Genomic DNA, 15,090 nt, shown 5'->3' on the forward strand with positions numbered 1-15,090 from the left:
TTCAGCAGGAACCTGAGTACACAGCGGTCCAACATTTCGCCTTATTTGACATTTGGATTTTTTAGGCACGTGACATAAGTGTCCTGTTAGTAAATATTTACAGTTTTCATAAAATTGCATATTTAAATCAGCAGTGGGGTTGCTCCCTGTGCCTTGCTAAGCTTTCTTACCCAATCATAAATAAAGATCATGGCCCACTGTTGCGCTGCATGAAGTGCTTTAATGTCCCCAGCAACTGAGCCGTAAAGCAGTGCAGGACTGGAGATCTATACAGGAAGGGGTTAACTCTATATGATTGAATGAAGCATCAATTAAAAACAACGACTGATATTGAAACAGTTCTATTTCCCCTTTTCTGCCTGTGCAGCGAGCGGGTTATTTCCTGAGGATCACATGATCAGACCGACCCAATAGCAGCCGCCCCCTTGTGCCCAAATGGCAACTTTATAACCAACAGGGTTAGGGTGAAGGAGCATGAAAGGCATTGGAGGGTACATTGTTTCAAGAGTCAAAACCAGCAGTGCAGGAAGGAACAAACAAATAGCGTTTCTTGTGCAAAATGATCATTATTTGGCTTGAGTTCCCCTTTTACAGGAAGGAAATAGGGGGGAATGGGGATTTACAGACACACAATTTTGAAGTTTGAATTAGTCGGATCAGCACAGAACAAACAAATTTGATGTCAGATGTAAAAAAATAGACAAATTAAAGCCGTATCCCCATGTCCCAAAATCAAGTCTGTGTTAAAGCCAGAACATTGGGTGCAAGCGGAGGAGGGGCGGCACCCAGAACTTTACCCGAGAAGGTGCACAAGACCCAGGGGTGAACTATCCATAGCTCCGCCTACAGCGTTACAGGGGGCCTCACCCATTGGCTGGACTACAGCTCCCAGAATTCAGACTTAATAAAAAATTTTGCCTTTTTAGTGTCATGCTATTTTGTTGCTAGGGGTCCAATTTACCCTAGCAACCAGACAGTTACAATATAATTACAGCTTCACAGGGCAATAGCTTTTTGAGTTCCGGGGGTCAGTGACCCCCGCCCCCCCTCTTTTGAAAGCTAGAAAGAGACAGAATCATTCAAGAACTAGAACACGGAGACCAATTGAAAAGTTGCTCAGATTAGGACTGTCTGTAACATACTAACAGGCAATAAGGCAAACTAATCCTTAAAAAACCGATGGCATATAAAATAATTTAGGGGTCATTTAGGGTTTACTGCCCCCAAACACCCATCCCCAATTAAAATAAGTCAGACTGAGAAATATAGGGGGGCTGGGCATGAAACTTATCATTAAAGGGGAAGTATACCCCCCCTTTTCCAACATCATCTTGGGGTGACCAGATTTCTGCCTGTTGGATCCATTAAGAAGGATCTAGGGGTCTTGTTGTTTCTGCCATTAAATAAAACCAACTTCTCCAGTCACTGTTTGAAGAGGAGTAGCTAGTTATAAATGCTGGTTATAAATGCTGCAGCTTAGCAAAGGGAGGTGTTTGTTTATACAGTGCTCGGTCTCTCCCATGGAACAAATTGCCCTGTTTATAATGGAAGAGGGTGGTGGTGATGCCGTTATTCCATCAAGAAGCTGAGGATTTAACCCTTTATGTTCCAGAACACCAGCCATACCCGTGTATGTGCCATTACTCATCCCCTAGAGCCCAGTCTCTTAAAGGGGTTGTTCACCTTTAAATTAACTCTTAGTATGCTGCAGATAGTGACATTTGGAGACCATTTGCGATTGGTTTTCGTTTTTTATCATTGTGGTTTTTGACTTATTTCGCTTTTTATTCGGCAGCTCTCCAGTTTGCAATTTCAGCCGTCTGGTTGCTAGAGTCCAAATTACCCTAGCAACCATGCATTGATTTGAATAAGGAGAATAAGAGAGGCCTGAATTGAAAGATGAGTAATAAAAACTAGCAATAACGATACATTACAGAGTATTTGTTTTTTAGATAGGGTCATGGACCCCCATTTGAAAACTGGAAAGAGTCCGAAAAAAATGGCAAATAATTCAAAAACTATAAAATATATATTATGAAGACCAACCGAAAAGTTGCTTCGATTTGGCCATTCTATAACATACTAAAAGTTAACTTTGAGGTGAATGACGCCTTTAAAAACCAGGACTCTTCAAGCAACTATACAGCAGTTGTGTTCTGCTTTATGGCACGGCTTCTATATACCCACTTAAAGCAACGGCACCCCCAAAGACTTGGCTTTTCCAAGCACCAGTCATGTGATTTACCCACAAGCCAATAGGGGGCTGATTTGGGCAACTTAAAAAAAATGCATGGTATTTAAAGGGGAACTAAAATACGTGAAACTGAAATAATAGGTTCCTGCAAACAATTCCTTATAAATTCAATGGGGGTTTCCCCAGATCCCTGTCGTAAGGGGAGGGGGGCAAGAAGGCAGATGGTGGTTAAAGACACGGGGTGCGCCTGCAAATTCTTTTCCTAAAAAACTTTTTTTTTTTAATAAATTTTTTTTGTGTGTGTTTTATCTGAAGGCATGCATACAAAGGGTTAATCGCGTTCAGCGCTGCCGGTACAAAATCGTTACGGGGCGTGTGTGGGCGTGGCTTGACACGTGACACAGATCTACAGGCCAGTCCTGAGCAAGAGTGGAAAAATATATATATAATAATATCATCATCATCATCGTCGTCTAAATAAAAAAAATAAAATCCCTTCATTACGGAAATACTTTTTTTTGTAGGCGTGGTTTTTTTTTTTTTTTCCCTGGAATCTACCACAGAACGGCAAATTGAAGTGTATACTCACTGCATACCTGAAATAATAATAATAATAACGGTAAAATAAAGGCCGATTATACGCAGCAATAAAAGCACCAAAAATCAATGCATCCGGGATTTTCCAATCTTCTAAAAATTAGACCTTTTTTTCCCCATTTTTTCTTTCTTTCTTTTTTTTTTGGTCAGTCTTTCAAATGGATTTTTTTCTCCATTCCCCCCCCCCCCCCAACCATTTCTATTTCAGTCACAAAACACAAAAAAAACACAAAAAAAAAACCTCCAGCAAAACTGAATAGTAAAAAATCCCTCAAAGGGGAATAGTGAGTTGCAGCAGTGACGCTTTGGTAACAGAAATGAAGTGTGAGCTCCTTGTGCAAGGGCTCGGGGGGAGGAGCAAGGCAGCATTAGACTCTGGTATTCTCATACCAATTAGGGCACAGAGAACGTTGCATCGGGGATATGGGGGGTTAATCTACTCAGTTTGTAGACGCAGCAATAATCCACTCACAGTATTAAGGCCTATCAGAGTTACAGTGTGGGGAAGGGAAAGTGGGGGGCAGCTCGGCACGTTGGGGGTCAGAGCCTCCCTTCCCATAATTCTCAGCATTTTCTCTCCTCCCCGGATTGTCGCTCTTCTTCCTCGTCATCTTCCTCAATGACCTGAATGTCGTCAGGCCCAGAGCTGCCGTCGTTCTGCTGTTTCGTTTGCTCGGCTTTGCTCTTCTCCTCTTCCTCGATGGTTTTCTTCCAGACCTTGTGGTTCTCCCGGAGGTGATGGATCAGTGGGCAAAGTATCCGCCTCCTTCTTTTCCGCCTCGGAGGTTCTGAAACACACAAAGCCATGGGTCAGTGGAAACATATAAGGCTGTTGGGTTCAGAGTCCGAATGTTACAGAGTTGGGGCAACTATACAGTTTGTTTGGTGGCCCACATGGTCAGACAAACTGGTCCCAACTAATCATCATCACCACTAATCATGACTGTACCTGTGGGATAGCAGGTATAGTAGGGAGAGATGGTGCCTATAGTAACAGTGGATAATAGTCTCTGGGAAGGGAGTGTGACTGTGGGATAGCAGGTATAGTAGGGAGAGATGGTGCCTATAGTAACAGTGGATAATAGTCTCTGGGAAGGGAGTGTGACTGTGGGATAGCAGGTATAGTAGGGAGAGATGTGTCTATAGTAACAGTGGATAATAGTCTCTGGGAAGGGAGTGTGACTGTGGGATAGCAGGTATAGTAGGGAGAGATGTGTCTATAGTAACAGTGGATAATAGTCTCTGGGAAGGGAGTGTGACTGTGGGATAGCAGGTATAGTAGGGAGAGATGGTGTCTATAGTAACAGTGGATAATAGTCTCTGGGAAGGGAGTGTGACTGTGGGATAGCAGGTATAGTAGGAAGAGATGGTGTCTATAGTAACAGTGGGATAATAGTCTCCCGGAAGGGAGTGTGACGGTGGGATAGCAGGTATAGTAGGGAGAGATGTGTCTATAGTAACAGTGGATAATAGTCTCTGGGAAGGGAGTGTGACTGTGGGATAGCAGGTATAGTAGGGAGAGATGGTGTCTATAGTAACAGTGGATAATAGTCTCTGGGAAGGGAGTGTGACTGTGGGATAGCAGGTATAGTAGGAAGAGATGGTGTCTATAGTAACAGTGGGATAATAGTCTCCCGGAAGGGAGTGTGACGGTGGGATAGCAGGTATAGTAGGGAGAGATGTGTCTATAGTAACAGTGGATAATAGTCTCTGGGAAGGGAGTGTGGACTGTGGGATAGCAGGTATAGTAGGGAGAGATGGTGTCTATAGTAACAGTGGATAATAGTCTCTGGGAAGGGAGTGTGACTGTGGGATAGCAGGTATAGTAGGGAGAGATGGTGCCTATAGTAACAGTGGATAATAGTCTCTGGGAAGGGAGTGTGACTGTGGGATAGCAGGTATAGTAGGGAGAGATGGTGCCTATAGTAACAGTGGATAATAGTCTCTGGGAAGGGAGTGTGACTGTGGGATAGCAGGTATAGTAGGGAGAGATGGTGCCTATAGTAACAGTGGATAATAGTCTCTGGAAGGGAGTGTGACTGTGGGATAGCAGGTATAGTAGGGAGAGATGTGTCTATAGTAACAGTGGATAATAGTCTCTGGGAAGGGAGTGTGACTGTGGGATAGCAGGTATAGTAGGGAGAGATGGTGTCTATAGTAACAGTGGATAATAGTCTCTGGGAAGGGAGTGTGACTGTGGGATAGCAGGTATAGTAGGAAGAGATGGTGTCTATAGTAACAGTGGGATAATAGTCTCCCGGAAGGGAGTGTGACGGTGGGATAGCAGGTATAGTAGGGAGAGATGTGTCTATAGTAACAGTGGATAATAGTCTCTGGGAAGGGAGTGTGACTGTGGGATAGCAGGTATAGTAGGGAGAGATGGTGTCTATAGTAACAGTGGATAATAGTCTCTGGGAAGGGAGTGTGACTGTGGGATAGCAGGTATAGTAGGAAGAGATGGTGTCTATAGTAACAGTGGGATAATAGTCTCCCGGAAGGAGTGTGACGGTGGATAGCAGGTATAGTAGGGAGAGATGTGTCTATAGTAACAGTGGATAATAGTCTCTGGGAAGGGAGTGTGACTGTGGGATAGCAGGTATAGTAGGGAGAGATGGTGTCTATAGTAACAGTGGATAATAGTCTCTGGGAAGGGAGTGTGACTGTGGGATAGCAGGTATAGTAGGGAGAGATGGTGCCTATAGTAACAGTGGATAATAGTCTCTGGGAAGGGAGTGTGACTGTGGGATAGCAGGTATAGTAGGGAGAGATGGTGTCTATAGTAACAGTGGATAATAGTCTCTGGGAAGGGAGTGTGACTGTGGATAGCAGGTATAGTAGGGAGAGATGGTGCCTATAGTAACAGTGGATAATAGTCTCTGGGAAGGGAGTGTGACTGTGGGATAGCAGGTATAGTAGGGAGAGATGGTGCCTATAGTAACAGTGGATAATAGTCTCTGGGAAGGGAGTGTGACTGTGGGATAGCAGGTATAGTAGGGAGAGATGGTGCCTATAGTAACAGTGGATAATAGTCTCTGGGAAGGGAGTGTGACTGTGGGATAGCAGGTATAGTAGGGAGAGATGGTGTCTATAGTAACAGTGGATAATAGTCTCTGGGAAGGGAGTGTGACTGTGGGATAGCAGGTATAGTAGGGAGAGATGTGTCTATAGTAACAGTGGATAATAGTCTCTGGGAAGGGAGTGTGACTGTGGGATAGCAGGTATAGTAGGGAGAGATGGTGTCTATAGTAACAGTGGATAATAGTCTCTGGGAAGGGAGTGTGACTGTGGGATAGCAGGTATAGTAGGGAGAGATGGTGTCTATAGTAACAGTGGGATAATAGTCTCTGGGAAGGGAGTGTGACTGTGGGATAGCAGGTATAGTAGGGAGAGATGGTGTCTATAGTAACAGTGGATAATAGTCTCTGGGAAGGGAGTGTGACTGTGGGATAGCAGGTATAGTAGGGAGAGATGTGTCTATAGTAACAGTGGATAATAGTCTCTGGGAAGGGAGTGTGACTGTGGGATAGCAGGTATAGTAGGGAGAGATGGTGTCTATAGTAACAGTGGATAATAGTCTCTGGGAAGGGAGTGTGACTGTGGGATAGCAGGTATAGTAGGGAGAGATGGTGTCCTATAGTAACAGTGGATAATAGTCTCTGGGAAGGGAGTGTGACTGTGGGATAGCAGGTATAGTAGGGAGAGATGGTGTCTATAGTAACAGTGGATAATAGTCTCTGGGAAGGGAGTGTGACTGTGGGATAGCAGGTATAGTAGGGAGAGATGGTGTCTATAGTAACAGTGGATAATAGTCTCTGGGAAGGGAGTGTGACTGTGGGATAGCAGGTATAGTAGGGAGAGATGGTGCCTATAGTAACAGTGGATAATAGTCTCTGGGAAGGGAGTGTGACTGTGGGATAGCAGGTATAGTAGGGAGAGATGGTGTCTATAGTAACAGTGGATAATAGTCTCTGGGAAGGGAGTGTGACTGTGGGATAGCAGGTATAGTAGGGAGAGATGTGTCTATAGTAACAGTGGATAATAGTCTCTGGGAAGGGAGTGTGACTGTGGGATAGCAGGTATAGTAGGGAGAGATGGTGCCTATGTAACAGTGGATAATAGTCTCTGGGAAGGGAGTGTGACTGTGGGATAGCAGGTATTAGTAGGGAGAGATGGTGTCTATAGTAACAGTGGATAATAGTCTCTGGGAAGGAGTGTGGACTGTGGGATAGCAGGTATAGTAGGGAGAGATGGTGTCTATCAGTAACAGTGGATAATAGTCTCTGGGAAGGGAGTGTGACTGTGGGATAGCAGGTATAGTAGGGAGAGATGTGTCTATAGTAACAGTGGATAATAGTCTCTGGAAGGGAGTGTGACTGTGGGATAGCAGGTATAGTAGGGAGAGATGGTGTCTATAGTAACAGTGGGATAATAGTCTCTGGGAAGGGAGTGTGACGGTGGGATAGCAGGTATAGTAGGGAGAGATGTGTCTATAGTAACAGTGGATAATAGTCTCTGGGAAGGGAGTGTGACTGTGGGATAGCAGGTATAGTAGGGAGAGATGGTGCCTATAGTAACAGTGGATAATAGTCTCTGGGAAGGGAGTGTGACTGTGGGATAGCAGGTATAGTAGGGAGAGATGGTGTCTATAGTAACAGTGGATAATAGTCTCTGGGAAGGGAGTGTGACTGTGGGATAGCAGGTATAGTAGGGAGAGATGGTGTCTATAGTAACAGTGGGATAATAGTCTCTGGGAAGGGAGTGTGACTGTGGGATAGCAGGTATAGTAGGGAGAGATGGTGCCTATAGTAACGGTGGATAATAGTCTCTGGGAAGGGAGTGTGACTGTGGGATAGCAGGTATAGTAGGGAGAGATGGTGCCTATAGTAACAGTGAAAGAGATAGTATCCACTTTGTGGCACTTTTCCTAAAACTAAAGATAATCCCAGGACTCCGCCCACTTACTTGGATCAATATCTTCCTCCATTTCTTCCTCTTCTGAATCCAAATCGTCGTTGTCATCACTTTCCTCGATCTCCTCATCCTCCTCGGTCCATCTCCCGGGCAGCAGGCCGGCGGCATCGTACGAGTTACACAGGGGCCCCACTATGTGAGTAATGAAAGATTCCTGCAGCTTTGCGAGTTGTGGAGCGGAACGGTCCATGAATGGGCTGATGGGGAGTCCCAGACTTGACTCTTCATCTCCCTGGGGGGGGGGGTATAGAACATTGTTAGTAAATAAATACCCGTTACTAACACTCTGAGTACATAACAACATCTCCAAGCCATTGGACACACAGATTTATTTCAGTGGTGTTTAGAGATAGGAGGATAGTACTGTCTGTCAGAGATAAGCAAAGCTCATAGGCTGGACCCAATAGGAAATCCTGCCCCACAATTGCCACTTGTTTGTCACTTTCGGACACTGGTTGTGACTCTTGAAACAATGTAGCAGAGGTCCGTTCTCTTCCAGCTCCATTACTCGCCTAAAGAATGAGATATCTCTCCCCAATGATCTACTCTTCCACCCAACTGCCCCTCACTGACAAATATGTGCAACACACACACCTGCTCATAGAATTCATTCACAATTCCTTCTGTCCACTTTAAGTGCAATTCCCGGGTTTTTGCCGGCCCATTGATGTCGGCCAGTTTAATGCAGACTTGGCAAACCAGGAGGCGGTCATTCTCGTTGCTCCAGTCGATGCCAAGTCCATTCACATCATTGACCTGAGAAAGGGGCAAACAGAGTAGTAACCAACACAAAGTATTGTATATATATATATATATATATATATATATATATATACAGAGAAGGAATGTTCTGGGCACACAATAAGCTATGCCCTCATACTGTACTGACTAAGGGAATCAATATGGCACCTCCCTCCTCCCATATGTATAAATACAAATATACAGAGAAGGAATGTTCTGGGCACACAATAAGCTATACCCTCATACTGTACTGTCTAAGGGAATCAATATGGCACCTCCTCCTCCCATATGTATAAATACAAATATACAGAGAAGGAATGTTCTGGGCACACAATAAGCTATGCCCTCATACTGTACTGACTAAGGGAATCAATATGGCACCTCCCTCCTCCCATATGTATAAATACAAATATACAGAGAAGGAATGTTCTGGGCACACAATAAGCTATACCCTCATACTGTACTGTCTAAGGGAATCAATATGGCACCTCCTCCTCCCATATGTAGAAATACAAATATACAGAGAAGGAATGTTCTGGGCACACAATAAGCTATACCCTCATACTGTACTGTCTAAGGGAATCAATATGGCACCTCCTCCTCCCATATGTATAAATACAAATATACAGAGAAGGAATGTTCTGGGCACACAATAAGCTATACCCTCATACTGTACTGTCTAAGGGAATCAATATGGCACCTCCTCCTCCCATATGTATAAATACAAATATACAGAGAAGGAATGTTCTGGGCACACAATAAGCTATACCCTCATACTGTACTGTCTAAGGGAATCAATATGGCACCTCCTCCTCCCATATGTATAAATACAAATATACAGAGAAGGAATGTTCTGGGCACACAATAAGCTATACCCTCATACTGTACTGTCTAAGGGAATCAATATGGCACCTCCTCCTCCCATATGTATAAATACAAATATACAGAGAAGGAATGTTCTGGGCACACAATAAGCTATACCCTCATACTGTACTGTCTAAGGGAATCAATATGGCACCTCCCTCCTCCCATATGTAGAAATACAAATATACAGAGAAGGAATGTTCTGGGCACATAATAAGCTATACCCTCATACTGTACTGTCTAAGAGAATCAATATGGCACCTCCTCCTCCCATATGTATAAATACAAATATACAGAGAAGGAATGTTCTGGGCACACAATAAGCTATACCCTCATACTGTACTGTCTAAGGGAATCAATATGGCACCTCCTCCTCCCATATGTATAAATACAAATATACAGAGAAGGAATGTTCTGGGCACACAATAAGCTATACCCTCATACTGTACTGTCTAAGGGAATCAATATGGCACCTCCCTCCTCCCATATGTAGAAATACAAATATACAGAGAAGGAATGTTCTGGGCACATAATATGAGTAACTGAACTCGCTACAGTAAATAAAGGCCAATGATATCAGGTGTAGGACATGTGTTTGGGAGACAGACCTTGGCATTGAACTCAGCAAGAAAGTCAAAATGCTTTTTGAGGTCGGTGGCGAGTATGGCTTCTATCACCAGGAATCGAAATCTCTTGAACTGCACATGGTCCAAGTAGGAGAGGAAATTGTATTCCGGCTGCGACAGAAAGAGGTTCCAGGCTGAGGCTGCGTGATGATTCTCCAGCACTGACCGGTCATTGTAAAGAACAGCCTGAAAGATAATTCATAAATCTCTGTAATATTATACTCTTCAGCTGGGGCTGCTGGGAGCTGTAGTTTACCCCAATGTTTCTATATATCTGTAACCTTGTTATGAGCTAAGGGGGCCCAGTCTGAAGGTCAGTTAGGGGGAGATTTGGGGTGAGTGTTTATTTGTACCCTGGGTACCCCTGGAACTATAGCAGGGTGACACCCCAATGTTTCTATATATCTGTAACCTTGTTATGAGCTAAGGGGGCCCAGTCTGAAGGTCAGTTAGGGGGAGATTTGGGGTGAGTGCTTATTTGTACCCTGGGTACCCCTGGAACTATAGCAGGGTGACACCCCAATGTTTCTATATATCTGTAACCTTGTTATGAGCTAAGGGGGCCCAGTCTGAAGGTCAGTTAGGGGGAGATTTGGGGTGAGTGATTATTTGTACCCTGGGTACCCCTGGAACTATAGCAGGGTGACACCCCAATGTTTCTATATATCTGTAACCTTGTTATGAGCTAAGGGGGCCCAGTCTGAATGCCAGTTAGGGGGAGATTTGGGGGGACAGGCATAGACAGTGAATGGAAGTGATGGGAGTAGTATGGCAGCTCCATGGTGCAGGGAAGTGAATAGTAAAATGATAATATTAATATAAAAGCATCTTTAGTTCCACAGTCCCAACCTCGAATGATTCAGAGATAAATCAATTTAAAAGCTTTAATGTCTGCCCTGAAAAATTTCCCAATCTGCCTTCATGGCCATGTCAAATCGATTTCCTAATGGGATTAAATCTGCACTCAGCTGATCCACCCTAATCAAATTATACGCAGGGGGCGACCCTGGTTTGCGCATTCTAATGAGCTGGGAGAGAGAGCAGGGGGCTAAATTATCCCATCGCGGCCCCTCTCCATAAACTTCTCATTTCTATGACTGATTGAACATAAAGCCGCTGCATAGTAAATCTGGCTCTCCTAAACCGAGAGCCGGTTTAGCGGAAAGAGACAGAACGCAGATCAAATTGGCGACTTCTAATGAGGCCGGACGTGCAGTGGATTTTTTACTCATCAGAGCCACTGACTGGATGGGACGTAACTGCGCCGCTGCGTATGTATCTTTATTTATGGCGTGCCGTATTTACACTCAGTATCGAGTATATGCAAAGTGATGTTTCATTGGTTGAGTAAACTGTTTAAAGGGACAGCAGCTTTATTTTTGCTGGTTATTTCATTTAATTAACGGTAAGTTTATTAACCCAACACATAATTATTAATATGCAATGCTGCATTCGGCCACTAGAGGGAACATGACATGGGAACAAAAAGCTCTGCTAAAATCCTTGGAAAACCTCATTGCTGCAAAGGCTCCCGGCATTATGAAAAGCAGGTCTCTCAGACTTGAGCCCTAGGTACCAGTGGTAAAACATGGAGAAGATCCAGAATAGGATTTTTAATCAGGTCAGTAGTGGTTGCCTTATATTGCTCTACATTTCACTGGTGTGAGAAGCTGCTGTTCGGAAGAGCTTACAGTCTATCGAGTAAGAAGGAGATTATGTTACTCCTATTTATTTGGGATTTCTTGCCTCTGTTTCAGCAGGAACCAATCAAATCCACAGAGAGGGCAGTTTCTGCTTGGGTTAGACTACTGACTCAAACTGGGAATCAAATATTTTCTTCCAAGCAGCACACCAATAAAGTCTACTTTCTTTTTGGTTGCTATGGGTTACTTGACTATACAGCTCTTACATTCCACCTAACAGGGGCACAAATTTATCCATAAACAAATGCAAAGCAGTCATCAACCATCATCACTCCACATGGGTCATCATAATTTACCATCATCAGTCGTTATCAGCCAACCAACCATCAGCCATCCATCAGGCAGCCGACCATCAGTCAGCCAATCATCCATCAGCCAGCCAACCGTCAGCCAGCCAACCGTCAGCCAGCCAACCGTCAGCCAGCCAACCGTCAGCCAGCCAACCAGCTAGCCAGTCCACCATCCATCAGCCAGCCAACCAACCATCTATCAGCCAGCCAACCATCCGCCAGCCAACAGTCAGCCAGCCATCAGCGAGCCAACCATCCATCTGCCAGCCATCCAACCATCCATCCATCAGCCAGCCAACCATCCTTCAGCCAGCCAACCAACCATCAGCCAGCCAACCATTTATCATCCACCATCCATCTGCCAGCCAGCCAACCATCAGCCAACCAACCATCAGTCAATCAACCATCAGCCAACCAACCATCAGCCAACCATCCATCAGCCAACCATCCATCAGCCAGCCAACCCTCCATCAGCCAGCCAACCATCCATCCGCCAGCCAACCATCCATTAGCCAACCAACCAACCATCACCCGCCAACCATCCATCAGCCAACCAACGCTAGCCAACCATCCATCTGCCAGCCAACCATCTATTAGCCAGCCAACCATCACCCGCCAACCAACCATCAGTCAACCAACCATCAGTCAACCAACCATCAGCCAACCAACCATCAGCCAACCATCCATCAACCAGCTAACCATGAATCAGCTAACCAACCATCCATCCATTAGCAAGCCAACCATCCTTCAGCCAGCCAGCCAACCATCAGCCAGCCAACCAACCATCAGTCAACCAACCATCAGTCAACCAACCATCAGCCAACCAACCATCAGCCAACCATCCATCAACCAGCTAACCATGAATCAGCTAACCAACCATCCATCCATTAGCAAGCCAACCATCCTTCAGCCAGCCAGCCAACCATCAGCCAGCCAGCCAACCATCAGCCAGCCAACCATCAGCCAACCAACCATCAGCCAACATCATCATCATATACATACACTGAAATGTTTCATTTAAAATCAAATCCATGTGCAAAGCTTGGGCAGATATACCTGCGGTGCATTGGTGGCCACGAGAAATGCATTTGTGCGACCGGGGTGGTCATAGTCGTGCATGGCTGCTGCCACATACAGGGCCATTAACTCAAGTGCAGGGATATTGGATGAGAGACACCCATAGCTATCATCTGGAAGCTTGCAAGTCTTTGATGCCAAGTACGCTTGTGTGGCTCCGCCCTCTGCGTCTGGATCTGGAGCAAGGAACGAGACATTTGATACTAGCATTAAAGATGTTGCACTGGTGATTAGGAATAGTATAGCTGCTGATATTGCTATACACAAATATACTAATACACAGAACCCCTATATAAAATATGCCGACCTGTTTCACTGCACATTTATAAGGAATAAAGGGCAAGTTAATAGTGCATATCAAATCGTTACATGTCAGTTGATCCAAAAAATATGGAATCACATCCGCCTCAGAAAGCCCCGTAATCAGCCTGGTGCAGATTTATTTGCGTAGGCAACTGCCATCCAGCGTCTTCCCGAGCCAAGCGATGGCTCCCGTTTATAAATTATATTGGGCCCTGTGCGATGGAGTAAACCTAATTGCATTTGTCAGCAACATGGGAGAAAAGCAAAATAGATGCCAAAATCATCCTTTAACTAAAAGTAGAAAATGATGCATGAAAAGCACATGGCAGGCGGGATTCTTGGGGTGGGAGAGTATGAAAAGAGGGATATGGACCCCCTGTAGAAGGGATCAGAAGGGACAACGTTCCCAGGGTTTCTGGTCCAGACCTAGAGATGCCCCGTCCATAGGACATGAAGCTAACGCTCCACTAAATATGAGAATTAGGGATCATTGCAAGGATTAGTTCCCCTTTATTATTCACAGATGCTGGGAGTGGGAAGGCAGAATATCCCTCTATTCATAAGAACCAGCCAGTCACACAGAATAGAATTAACAGAACCATTGGGCAATTGCTAGGGCAGCTCTGCTACAAGCTGTAAGCTCTTGTGCCCAGGAACCCAGCCTACAAAGTAACAAAGAAGCAGAGCCACCCTGGGTTACTTCCCCAAACAAATCCCCAAATATACAGATTCTGTGCACACAATAAACAGCTTCCATAGGATGAGTGGGAGCTGCCATACTGTTAGTACAGTTTCTGCCCCTCCCAGGGAAGAGGCTGATGTTCCCTGTGCCAGAGAATCGGCTCAGTATATGAGTCACTGTAATTTCTACAATTCCCTCCATGAGTCCAGTGCAACAGCAATCAGTTAAGTTGTTTAACCCAGGATATTTTTAGTTTGAGATGTTTTAATTTCCTAATTATGTAAAGAAATATTAGCCTAATGCACAGGCACAAAGTTGCTGACTCTGAGGGGGAATAAACTTCTCATCCAGCAAAGGAAACTGATGGAACTTGGCACATGAGCCAAACAGATCAGCACTTGCCCATCAATCACTTAATAAGGAACCAAATAGGAAATGCTCCGAAAATTACTGCTCAGGTTGAGGGCCACGACAAGGTCCCTACTGGGGAGGGGAAGGAGGAGCCTCTGGGAAGGGAGTGTGACTGTGGGATAGCAGGTATAGTAGGGAGAGATGTGTCTATAGTAACAGTGGGATAATAGTCTCTGGGAAGGGAGTGTGACTGTGGGATAGCAGGTATAGTAGGGAGAGATGGTGCCTATAGTAACAGTGGGGTAATAGTCTCTGGGAAGGGAGTGTGACTGTGGGATAGCAGGTATAGTAGGGAGAGATGTGTCTATAGTAACAGTGGATAATAGTCTCTGGGAAGGGAGTGTGACTGTGGGATAGCAGGTATAGTAGGGAGAGATGGTGCCTATAGTAACAGTGGATAATAGTCTCTGGGAAGGGAGTGTGACTGTGGGATAGCAGGTATAGTAGGGAGAGATGTGTCTATAGTAACAGTGGATAATAGTCTCTGGAAGGGAGTGTGACTGTGGGGATAGCAGGTATAGTAGGGAGAGATGGTGCCTATAGTAACAGTGGATAATAGTCTCTGGGAAGGGAGTGTGACTGTGGGATAGCAGGTATAGTAGGGAGAGATGTGTCTATAGTAACAGTGGAT

General features: G+C 44.9%; 1 protein-coding gene across 1 annotated transcript in view; it reads right to left on the bottom strand.

The window, feature by feature from the left end:
* Window positions 1-2,224: 2,224 nt before the first annotated feature.
* The window catches only part of pde3b.L (phosphodiesterase 3B L homeolog), a 59,229-nt gene continuing 46,363 nt past the window's right edge, over window positions 2,225-15,090 (bottom strand). The window contains exons 12-16 of the mRNA XM_041589682.1: window positions 13,043-13,239; window positions 9,976-10,179; window positions 8,357-8,518; window positions 7,754-7,994; window positions 2,225-3,579 (exon numbers count right to left, since the gene is read on the bottom strand). Of these exons, the coding sequence (XP_041445616.1) occupies window positions 3,356-3,579; window positions 7,754-7,994; window positions 8,357-8,518; window positions 9,976-10,179; window positions 13,043-13,239 (1,028 nt within the window). The 3' untranslated portion in view covers window positions 2,225-3,355. The remainder of the gene's footprint in view (window positions 3,580-7,753; window positions 7,995-8,356; window positions 8,519-9,975; window positions 10,180-13,042; window positions 13,240-15,090) is intronic.

Source organism: Xenopus laevis, chromosome 4L (assembly GCF_017654675.1).
Source record: "Xenopus laevis strain J_2021 chromosome 4L, Xenopus_laevis_v10.1, whole genome shotgun sequence".
NCBI lineage: Eukaryota > Metazoa > Chordata > Amphibia > Anura > Pipidae > Xenopus > Xenopus laevis.